Genomic DNA, 12689 nt, shown 5'->3' on the forward strand with positions numbered 1-12689 from the left:
TTGCACATGTTATGGACAGGCAGTCTTGTGAAGTAGCATTGAACACATTTTCCAAATACTGTCTTGTGCAGGTAATTTGACAGCCTGCTTGCAATGGAAATATTTTCAGCCTTGTAGTTACAAATGGGCCTGTTCTTATTGACAGTGTCAGTATAGAGATGGGAATTAGTGATCACGATGTCATTATAGCATCAATGGTTATTAAAATTAATACGCCCATCAATGAAAGCTAGGAGACCATATTTGTTAGAAAAGGAAGATAAGCATTTAGTAGCATCCCAGTTCAAAAATGAATGGATACCATTTAATACCAGTATGATGGACATAGAGGAATTATGGACAGAGATGGTTCCACCTCTTCCTCACAACCAGGTGAAAGATGTTTGTGCAAAAATATTTTCTTTAGGTAGTTAGCATGTAACGAATATCCACCGTGCCTGCTTCAATTTATGTTTGTGCAGAGATGATGCGAGAAGTGCGAGCACTGGACATCAGCAAGGTGTGACGGTAGCAAGAGACTACCCACTCTGGAGATGGCATTTATATTTTGGTGTTGAGGCTTGATGGTGTTTTGGAAGGTGGGAAGAAGTGCTTCTGCTGACAACGTAAACACCCAGAAACAGTTGGTAGAAGCTGTGGAGAAATGTCATTCTCTTAAGCACTGTTCTGAAATTCACTTTAGCTATTTTGCTCTACATAATGAGAGTTTTGTCACCGAATGTTGTAAATATTGAACATGAGAACAACAAACACAAAAGAGTTCTCTAAAAAGTATTTATATAATTTTGTAGTGAGTTGGTGTAAATGTGAGCTCTCCTACAGCCCTCAACTCTCTGAAGATGGAAACAAAGTCCCACTGCACAATTGATAGCAGTTCCACTGAATCAGCAACACACTAGAATGTGACCATAAATCTTCAATAAGGGTTTAGTGCTTGTGAACAACATTGAGTTAACAGGTGAATCGAGAAGTGTGAACTTAGTTACAGTCCATAACTAGGCACCCTTTTGTATTGTTTCAAAGAGTATTTTTGCTAGATGGGACAGATAAGCAGTTTTGAGAATTCCAGTTAGGAAATTTCTGGACATATGTAATACTAGTATGATGGATGTAGAATAATTATGGGCAAAGTTTAAATGAATTGTAAATCACACCCTGGTGAAGTATATGTCAAGTAAGTGGATTAGGGACAGGAAAGAACCACTATGATTTAATAACAAAATTAGAAAATTGCTGTGGAGGCAGAGAAGTTGTACTTTCAGTTCAAAAAAGAATGTGGAGATGACAACAGAAAAGTTAGTAGAAATTAGTGCATCTGTAAAAAGCATGCAACAACTACAACCATCATACCTTAGCAAAAGATCTTACTGAGAAACTGAGAAAAGTCTGGTCCTAAGTAGAATGGCTAAGCATATCAAAGACATCTATCCTGTCTCTCATTGACCATTCAACTGTGGCAGTAGAATACAGAAACAGGAAATCTGGGGGTTTTGAATGTCATCTAACAAATTATTGATGCAGGAGGATCGTACAAACATACTGTCACTTGACCCTCAAACAGGCTGTTATATGGTGGACATAGTAATAAGCACCCCTGTTGTAACTGTGAAAACGTTTTTTTCAAAAAACTTTCTTCCACCACTTTGCTTCCTCTCAAGAGGGAAGTAGTCGATTAGCTGGTTGCTATCATCCACACCAGCCTTATTTTTTCATTACGGTCCAGTATACAGGCATGTTTCATCTTCTCTGTCGTTTCCCGTTTTTTTTCTGGCGTTTACTTTGGACACAGTCATTTTCTGTCTTGCTGTCAAAGTAAATATAATCCTAGTGTTTTTTCATGTAACAAGCAGCAAATGGTCTCATCTGCGAAACAAAAGTTGTTTTTTTCCAGCTTGTGGACAATTAGATCTTACCAATTTTTCAGTACTATACTCTTTAAGGTTGTTTCGAAAACAAATACAAAGGATGTGGCAGACAACAATTGATGCCCTTTGCAGTGCATGTGATCCCTTGAGGCATGGTAGGCAGCAGCAAGGGAAATGTGAATGCTGCAAAGCAAGTAACATAGAATGTTGTCTGAATTCTATTCCTGCCAGTAAGTGTGTTAGGTGCTCCCATCTGTGTCTTTTAATAAAGTACCTTTATATAGATGCCAGATGGAAGACAAACATTGCAACACATTTACACAGCTGAGAAATGCCCGATGAAGGTCATAAATTGCTCGTGTTTTTGTAGTATAATCCATGCAGTGTAGGAGCCACAAAGTGTTAACGTGGGTATGTGCATCTTGAAAGAAGATATAGGTATTTGGAGAATATTTATACTTCATTTATAGGATGTAATAGGAGTTCTTCACTATGGTCAGACCTAGGCAACAAAAAATTTACAATTACACTTAGAGGAGCATCATTTAATAATAAGAATTGCTTTGACCCTATATGCGGCAACTAATTGGTGAGGAATGCGCCCACCTGTACAACATCGCATAGTCTGTCTCTGTTTGGGACACTGTGAAAGAGGCGGTTCTGTAGTTCTGTATGTATCTTGTCCCATCCTTCTTTGAATATGATTTGTACACATGGAATCTTCCAGAATGTCCCCAAGACATCACTGCTGAGTGTTCCCAGTATTTTTATGGCATTTGGGTTTGGCAGATATTGTGCTACTATTATCCTGATTCTTCAGTTGCAGCATCAGAGGCTTTTGTAGAAGGGACATTGTTATCAGTGAAAATTAATCCTGCCTCCAGTACACAATGTAAAAGTGTTATTCATCCTTCTTTTTATTTAGTGCTAGCTGAAAAGAATGATTAGCATGGTCCTTATTTTCATTTGTTTCTTGCAAACATTCCAGATCACTCGAGAACATTCAAGAACATAATAAAAATGAACACTCAAAAAATCATAAACATGTTAGTACGCAACAATAAAAAGTACTCTCAAATGCTCAGAATTAATCTCCAGTACTCTCAAACCCACTGAAGAATTCAATAATACCCTAATTTGCAATGAAGGACTGTGCCAATCACCTCTTTATAGAGCACCGAGAACATTCCAAAACATTCAAGAACATTAAAAAAATTCAGAAAATTTCTAGAACATTCTAAAAATCTAGAACAGGCTGACTCACATCTTTAAAATTTTCTCTCAAACATTTTATTACTGTAAATGTGTTGGCCTGTTTTAATTAATAAAGTTTTAGGTATTTAGACCATCATTCTGTCAGTACAAAGGTGTAAATGACCCTCTCTGCAACCTGTAGGTAATTGCCCAAAAAAATTCAGCAGTGGTTAAATCATGCAATCCTATGGTTGTATTTGATAAAACTTATTTTTTAGATGGCTGTTGTCATCTTTAACCTTCTGGCATACTTCACAAGGTTGTGGTAGATTTACTATTATCTGACTGAAATTCTTAAACTAATAAAATTTATTCATGTGTTTTATGCACTTACATATACCAAAATGTCCATATCCGTCATGGATAAAACATGTTCGATCTTTCAACATTCTGTGTTATGCATGATTTCCAACTAGATGCAGTAGAATTTAATCTCCAGAACATGGAATCGTCAATTATTGTCGATAATATTGTCGCAGCTGGTAAACAACAAAGCCTGTTCTCATTGCTAAAACTTAATGCTAAAATATATATCTGTTTTTATTTCCTGCTTTATTCTTAATGCTAAGATACTAACTTTCTTATTAGTGTAACTTAAGGTCAGGAAATTGATTGCAAAAGTGACACCAGGTCTCAGTCCATCTCATTTCATTCATAGCTAAAGGTAATCTTAACAGTGCATCGGAAACTTGGTTCTTAGAGCTCTTTATGTAATTAATTTCTGTTTGGAATTTTTTTAAAAACTAGGCCCACCTCTTTAAAAGGTTGTGTAGTAACCTGCTCTCCATCAAGAATGTTAATGCTTGAGGGTCACTGTAAATAACTCTTTGTGATCCCCAACTCAGCATTTGGAATTTGCAAATATTCCAAACAATAACTAGTAGCTCCTTTTCCGTATCAGTGTAATTTAACTTGTTCTTATTAAGCCTTCTGCTTATGAAACCAATAATCTTATGTTCCTCAGCTTCAGGTTTCCATTCCTCTTGAAAGAGTTTTGAAGCGATTCCATATCCTGAAGTGTTGGTTACTAATTTAAATGATTCGTGCACTGCGTGACAATACAGTATAGGAGCATTCACTAATGCTTCTTTGCTATTCTTAAAATTTTCTGATGCTCCTTTGTCCCATCTGGATTTAGATCTTTGTTTTAATAGTGTTAATAGTCCTGGATTATTCATTACTTGGCCATGCTCTGTCTAGAATGAAATCCTGCCATTCTGAGGAAAGAGTATAATAGTTTAACATTTTGGGGTTCTGGGTAATCTTTTATAGCCCTTATCCTTTCAAGATCAGGTTTGATTCCCTGTACCCGTGTGAGATGTTCTAAAAAGTTTAATTCCTCTCTGCCATAGCGAGATGTGGGCAGTTTAGTCCTAATACCTTTCTTGTAAAACTTGTGCAAAGGTTTTGTTAATAGAGTACAGTGCTCTTTGCATGCCTTTGACACTATTAAAACATCATGTACATAAATAATCAGTTCATGTAACAACTATTTCCTCAAAGCTTCATCTAAAGCATAAATAAATACTGAAACTGAAATATTTAAGCCAAAAGGCAGTACTTTGAATTGATATGACTTTCAGTCAAACAAGAAGGCTGTGTACTGTTTTGAATGTTCATGTAATTTTACATTCCAGTATCTGTCTGTCAGATCTATTGAAATGAAATATCTGACTTGTTAAAGCGTAGCTAGCAATTCATCAATAACATACGTCTATCTCTTTCAGTTTAAGTATCTTTGCTGAGAGTGCGCCCGTCTAAAACCAGGTGTACTTTGTGTGTAGCTTTCTTAACAACCAACAAGGCATTGTAAACACTTACTAATACATTCATTGATTTGATTTTCTATCATCGTATTTTCTCTTGTCCTGCAGATATTAAATTTAACAGTATAGGACAGGATTTACAAAAGAATGGTTTTTCATATTTTATTTTAAATTTGGAAATGTAATCCCCTGTTACTACTGGTTTATCTGAGAGTACTGATTATATTTCCATAGAGTATTGTACAATTCTTTCTTCTGATCATCCTCTAAGAGGACGCATTCATAATCTTTACTATATATTTGATCTTATAGATTAGTTATAAATTCTTCTCTGCTTAGCTATTTGCGGATTAGTTACTAATACTATTCACCAACATTTAGTTTGTCTATTGCTGGACACATTTTGAAAGCTACTACTACCCAGTAACCGTCAATTTTCCAAGATAGTAATTCTACATCAAAATCTAAAATCACTTTATATTTCAACAACCAATCTGTACCAAATAATACTTGTAAATTAACATTAGGCACTATTTCTAAAGTTTGTATAAATTAAAAATTTGCTATACTTTTAGGTGCAAGTGTTTCTTGTTTGATTAATTTACATTTGCTTCCTGTATCACCTTGTAGTGTATACACCAGTAACAAGTAGTATGGGACACAGGTATTTATTTTTCACTGTTTGCAATAAATCTTGTAAGATCAGTGAAATTTCACTACCATATTCTCTATAAACATACACTTTTCTTCCGTACATTTTGTTTGACTTTTTCCTACTTCTCCAACCACCACTTTCACATATGTATCTTGACTGCAAAAGCAATAAACTTTTCTGTATAGGGGCCGGTGATCCTGTTTTCACTTCCTGGGTCTTATCACTGTCCCAGGATGTTCTACATTTTCTATTATGATTACTGGATAATTCTCCTTAATTGCCCTGTAATTTGACACAGATCCATATATGGGTATTGGACTTTCTGTATGATTGTTAATCGTGTTTGGCACAAACACTTGTGACTGTATCATTCTTTCTCCTGTCTTTCAAATTCCTTTGACGTTTCAGTTATGAACACAACATAAGTTATGTTTTTCTTTTTTTTTCAAATTTGTTTGGAAAATGCTGACGTTCCTTGTTGTTAATTCCCTGGTTTTCTCTGTCTACAGTCTCACATTGTTCCTTATTTAAAGTATCTAGTGCTTCAGCGTAGGTCAGCAAATCGCTTATCACCTGCTATACCAAATTTCCTTCATTACATAGTGTGCTAAACTATGTACAAATACTTTCAAAAGATGTGAGTCTTCTAATGGGTTATCTAAATACGTAGATCGAGTTAGATGCCACTCATTGTAATTCTTTTAACTTCCCCAAGAACTTAGGTAATATTTCGGGTCTAGTAATTCTAAAGCTACTTTTCCTGTGTGTTGGATGACCAGTATTTTCTCTTGAATTTTTCCTGAAAATAGTTAAAATCTTCCGAATGAGCAGTCCCTCATTCTGTCGCATCCCCTCCCAATTACCTAAGTGTAAAATCTATTTTCTTATAATTTTCTCATTTCTTGGGTAATGATCCAAAAAATACTCACAAAAAATAAGTAGGGTGTACATCCCAATTAGGTTTGAACTTTGGAAATTGTTGTGATAAATTCACATCATTTCCTAGTTGAAGTACTTTCATCAACCCACATCTCACCCCATTATTGCTGACAGTCATTTTCTTAACTTCTTGCTGGCTATTTCCTAATGCTGCCCACAACTTATGAAATTCCTAGTGCTGTCCTACAGTGTCGCCTGAAGAATTGGTGGTAGTGCTAGTAGAATCAACTTTCTCTTGTACTTTTTCTCTGTCTAGCTGCTGCAGACACTCTTCTAAAACAGTCTAAGCATTTGGGGCACTAATTACTTCACCAAATTCTTTACTTTCTACTGATGCCTCTACTTGGCCATACGTATCTGAGATTTGATTATGTATACTTTCAAATTCATGGGTTGGCAATTCCTGTATTTGTTGCATCTTACAATTTACCTCTCCAAAGTGTCCTTGAACTTCATTCCTGACTAAGTCACACTGTTTAATTATCTCCTTCTGTAACTTAGGTAACTTTAATAAGGTCACTTCTGTATTAGATATTTTATCTACTTTTGCAGATACCTTCTCTCCTTGTCTTTTTAAATTTGAGAAACCCATGTTTAAGTCCTTTAATTCATCCCCTTGGATTGTAATACTGTTAGACAATTCTTAGGTTTGACACCATTGCACAAAGCCATCGAAACATGTTTTTACAACTTTTAACAGAACAAATTAGTAATTTAAAAAAATTTCAGATTGGTACTTTTTACAGCTCATCTAATTAGGCATAGAGCTAGCTATAACTAACCCCTGCAGTTCCAAAACAAAACCTTCTTCGTGGATTACTACACCAGGTAACCTCTATGAAGGCTATGAAATTCACTTGCAAGTTTTGGCGGCATGCGCGTGTGCGCGCACAAGCACAAACACAAGCACAAGCACATGCATAGGCACACATACATACGATTATACCATTTTGTCTCATTTGATCATCTGTAAAATATTCAGTGACATTATTACAATGATTGTGATGCTCACCAGATCACAGCCTCACATCCAACACCGTTGTCATTTTAAAGGTTTTTTTGGGCATGGTATTGCGTCCCACAGTAACTGGTATTCAGAATTACTCATTACCCCAAACTGGCTTCATTTGAGAACACATTACTGGTCCACTACTGTTGTTCCCAATTGCTGCTGCAGTCAATCAGTGGTGCGCAGTTTGGGAATCAGTGGAACACGCTCAGTGTAATTCTAAGCTCTCCCTCTAAGAAATGATTCTGGGAAATGTGGGTGCTTCATGCAGTAGCAATGTTTGAAGCAGTTTGTACAGAACTTGTGGACCTTTGATGATCTCTGTCTGTTGTCCCATATGTGACATCCACGAGGTGTGTTAAAAAGTATTCGGAATTTTGTAATTTTGTGTGTTGTACTAGTGCAGTTTGCACGTTGTTTTGTTGTTGTTTTTGGTAAACATCTCTGAAAAGTATCACATGTCTGAAAAGTATCTGTACAGTGTTAGCCATATAAAGTTCATAGTGTTTTGTCAGTTGTAAACAAGGGTTGTGTGTGTTTTGGCAGCGTAGGTGATTATTTATTTTTTACTAGCTGTTCTTGGCCACGCGTTACTGTGGCTCAGTCTGGTTAAATAGAAGAGAAAGAAAACAGAAAGCACACTTTTCTAAAATATATGGGAAGTGGAAGTACACCCTAATCTCCACCCCCTCCCCCTTCTCTCTTGTCATCTCCTCCTCTTCCTCTCTTTGTCCATCACCTCCTCCTCCCCCCTTTTTCTGTCCGTCTTCTCTTCTGTCCTCCCTCTCCATCTCCTCCTGCCCTCATCTGTCTTTTCATTTCCTCCAGTCTGCTTTCTATATCCATTTCCTCCTATCCTCTGTCCATCTCCTCCCCTCCCCCCTCCCCTTTTCACCTTCCTCTGACCTTGAGCCTTATCTATTGTTCTTGCATTTTCAGATTCTGTAGTAGTATTCTAACTGTAAGCAGATAAGCCAGGGGCGGGCAAACATTGCACGCGGCTCATGAGCGCACAGCGCTGCACGTGTGCTGCTCGCGTGCAATCGTCGACTGGAGCAGTGGCGACAGCCGGCAGGTTGCGGCAGTGTAGTACCAGGCTAAGCTGCGGTCGTTGATGCGTAGCGACCACTACGTAGTCAACGTTGTATTTCAAGAACCGGAAAATGCAGAGTGAAACAAGGAAACGGAGAAGTGGAGATTTGCTATGTTTTAAAAAGTAATGGGAGAATCACTTTTTCTTTGTGCAAAAACGTGAAAATTCAAAATGTTTAATATGTGGCAGTATTCTCGCTGGTCAGCGGAAGTTTAGTATTGAAGGCCATTATAACAAATTTCACAAGGACGAGTACAATTTATTGTGGGATTCTGAGCGGATGGGGAAATTGACTGAGCTTAAGAAGAGCGATCTGACGATACTAGATGAATCTGTCGTAGTTGCTGTAGTCACGAGAGATCTGCGACTTCCTTAAGTCGTGTCTCTCATGTAACTGATTTAACATTTTATGGAGCACCGTTTTCAATTTTTCAGGATGACAACAATAATAGCCCAGCAGTACGAGCTTAATATAGCGAGAGCTGGAAAACCATTTGCTGAATTAGTAAGTGTCGGTTAAGAGCAAACATCAGTGATGAAAATTTAAGTAAATGCTTGCGTTTGTCTGTATGCAGAAATTTTGTTCCACTCCACCTGTGATAATTAAATAAAACATATCTTAGGTAATAGGTACTCTTTCAAACCATGATATCTTTCAAGCAGTACTATTACTAATCTTATTCCTACATTCAATAAAGCAAGCTAGGAAACAAAACGCATTGCAGAGGAAGGAGCAGACAGAAGGTATGGTGCGGAGGGGAGATAAGCGGGTGGCCAGCTTGCCCCTGTGTACACGCAGAACACCTGTTAACTGCACGCGTGCAGGATTCCTGCCCGCCCCTGAGATAAGCCATAAATACAACTTTCCTGTTTGCTATTAATGTTTCATTATTATATATTTTTATGTATGTATGTTTACATATTATAAATATTAAAAATATAAAGCCTATGCATGTTCAAATGTAATTAGAGTATTGTGTAAAAAATACTTTTTGAGATATTTGGTAATAATGTTTCTCCTTTATATATTACATATTTGTATACAAATTATATATATGAAATTACAGTGAAATGAACACCCTTAGCTGCTTACAGGTGTTCACGTACGTTAACGGGGACCGATGAAAATGTGTGCCCCGACCGGGACTCGAACCCGGGATCTCCTGCTTACATGGCAGATGCTCTATCCATCTGAGCCACCGAGGACACAGGTTTTCGCGGGAGGCGTGCCAGAGATAAATCCCTGCAGTCTCGCTATCCTCTGTGTCCTCGGTGGCTCAGATGGATAAAGTGTGTGCCATGTAAGCAGGAGTTCCCGGGTTCGAGTCCCGGTCGAGACACACATTTTCATCGGTCCCTGTTGACGTATGTCAATGCCTGTAAGCAGCTAAGGGTGTTCATTTCACTGTAATTTCATTCTAACGAGATGCTTGGTCATCGATGGTATCTGTTCTTTCAGACATGTCTGAAAGAACAGATACCATCTTAATAAAATTATATATATATTAAAAAATAGGCATATAAAAATGCGCATATTCGAATGCATCGTTGTGTCATAATTTTGAAGCAAACAATGAAGAAGTTGCAGAGATCTAAGATTTTGAACAGACGAAATTTGCGTATTTATATACAGTTCCCCTCCATTTATTACATATATATTTATGCATTGTATGAGGCATGCTAATAGGTGCATAAATCACACGTATAATCGATTGCAATGTTGTCAAGATGTCAAAGCTATTGGTAAAGAACTTTCAGAGATTTAAGATTTTTGAACGCATGAACATTTACATTTTTATTTATATAGATGATAAATGTTCATTTGTACAAAATTGTAAATCTCTGAAAGTTCTTCACCATTTGCTTTGAAATTCTGACGCCACAATGCATTTCAAATAGGCACGTGTTTTTATATACATGCTGGAGCCCCGTGTGTGTGTGTGTGTGTGTGTGTGTGTGTGTGTGTGTGTGTGTGTGTGTGTGTGTTTTATGAACTAGATGAAGTCGACAGTGATGCAGAACTCCTGATAAGTATAATAACAGTTGACGAAATGTGCGATTATGGATACAATGTTGAAACTGTTCAGTTGTTCCTACGGAAGAATTCTGGATCACTAAGACCAGAGGAAAACATTAACGAGTGCTATCAAATGTGAAAGTTATGCTCACTGTGTTCTGTGATTGTAAAGGCATGGTGCATCATGAGTTCTTGCCACAAGGCTGAACAGTCAATAAGGAATAATACTTAAAAATACAAAGTGGTTTGCATGAAGAACTGTGAAGAGAGAGAAAAAAAAGTTCCAAATATGTGACAAAAGAATTCACGGATTTTGCAGACTAATAATGCATCTGTGTCACACTTTGTTGCTTGTGTACTCTTTTCTGTCCACAAAAAAAGGGCCTTGATTCACAACCATAGATGAGATTAAAAAATGTGTTTCTGAGAGTGAAAAGGTATCTGAAAGATTGGGTTTTAGAAGCCTTTATAGGACTGGAAAAAACACCAACAACAATGTAGAATATCTAATCAGCAGTAGTTTGAGAGGGGTAACATTGATATAAATGAATGAATATTTTTGCAAAAAAACAAATATTCCTGTTATTTTTTGAACACACCTTGTGCAATGTACATACACAGCAATAGCACCTCAAGCCTTCCACAGTTGTTGTAGCAGTCATCAAACAGGATTATTCACTGTATTCCGAATGTCACATGATTTGCTGTTTCTGCCTTCTATTTCTGGAGTCACAGCGTAAAGATTGCCTGCAGTAGATGATGCCTTATAAGTGAGATGCAATGCACTGTTGCTTATACCACAATAACAGTTCACATCTTTATTATCTCTGTCATTAACTTCATACAGATGTAGTGCTGTTACGCCGCAATGAATGTTGCTTTTCCTTAGAAATTGTCAAATGTTTCATATTCATGGAAAAACTGCTTTTCTTTGAGTTTCTTGTCAGATATCTGAGATTTTGGTGTAGGCTGTGGATAGTAATGTGATTATAAGAATATAGTTTACTCTCTTTGTTCCATTGCTTTTTTATTTTAAGCTGTGTTTCTGTACAGAGGTTTCTGTTATGCTGTCATCAGCCTTTATTTTCTGGTTTGGCATGTGTAGTTTTGCATCACTGGTATTGGGTGGTAATGGTTAAAGAAAACCACATCATGCTCAAATTTTACACATTTATTATGTTACAGCTGGTTTTGTTTCTTTGAATGTCTTCAGGTTGTTGAGTTGTGGTGAAGCTTCAACATTACATATGACAAACCAGACCAGCTATGCTGTGACTTCAGCACAACTTGGAAACCTGAAGGTGTTCAAAGAAATGAAACAGCTCGTATCACAATAAATGTGTAAAATTACAGCTGAGATGGTTTTAAGTAATCAGTAACATTAATGTCAACTGTGGGTTCAACATGATCAAGAGTATTGAATTTATTGCACCACTTGGTGTTATTGTGTATCAGAAGCTGTTCTGTGTTAAAAATACTTAAACTGGGAGAGTATCTCTGGATAAGAAAAGTAAATGTAACAACAAATCAGTTTCTCTGTGGCAAGTGAAAATTTTTTCTGATGCAGGGAATGTTGGTCCTTGCTAATCCACTAAATGCATGCTCTCCCATTGAGCCACCGCCACAGGATTCCGATGGAGATCTCCTGGCTGTATGGATGGTACTGATCAAAAGGGGTGATTGCACCTTTGAAAGCAAAGTTAGGAATGCACAGAATGCCAACTACAGTGCTGCAATAGTCCACAATGTAAATTCTAGTATTCTCGGTGAGTATTTCACTTTGATTCTATAAGAAATGAGAGAAGTGGAAGGTGAGTAATACGGAATTTGGTGAATTATTCTACTGGCAGAAAATGTTTTACACAATTTCTTTATTTAGTAAAACACAAACATTTAAGAATATTAAATGCAATAAATGAAGAATTTTACTCCTACCACACACTCCATCTGTGGCATTGAGTCCTGTTCTACACTACAGTAAATCCCAATTATTGTTGAATATTTGTACAATATTATGTTGCATAAGTGTTCATTGCACAGATGTTCCTTCAGTGATAGGAGCATCACTTGCTTTTAAAATGAGACATCTAA

The 12689-nt window shown here is 36.9% G+C and overlaps 1 protein-coding gene and 1 non-coding gene across 9 annotated transcripts in view; one reads left to right on the forward strand and one right to left on the reverse strand.

Annotated features, from left to right (window-relative positions):
* The window catches only part of LOC126162451 (E3 ubiquitin-protein ligase RNF13), a 152576-nt gene that overhangs the window by 54831 nt on the left and 85056 nt on the right, over positions 1 to 12689 (forward strand). For 7 of the 8 annotated variants that reach the window (XM_049918973.1, XM_049918970.1, XM_049918969.1 and 4 more), the window contains exon 3: positions 12166 to 12364. In XM_049918973.1, the coding sequence (XP_049774930.1) occupies positions 12166 to 12364 (199 nt within the window). Of the gene's footprint in view, positions 1 to 2258; positions 2304 to 12165; positions 12365 to 12689 lie in introns of those variants that run through there. The other variant, XM_049918975.1, reaches the window with a different exon arrangement.
* Positions 9714 to 9787, reverse strand: Trnat-ugu (transfer RNA threonine (anticodon UGU)). The gene has a single exon. It is a non-coding gene; the product is annotated as a tRNA-Thr (tRNA).

This window comes from Schistocerca cancellata, chromosome 2, assembly GCF_023864275.1.
Source record: "Schistocerca cancellata isolate TAMUIC-IGC-003103 chromosome 2, iqSchCanc2.1, whole genome shotgun sequence".
Classification (NCBI taxonomy): Eukaryota; Metazoa; Arthropoda; class Insecta; order Orthoptera; family Acrididae; genus Schistocerca; species Schistocerca cancellata.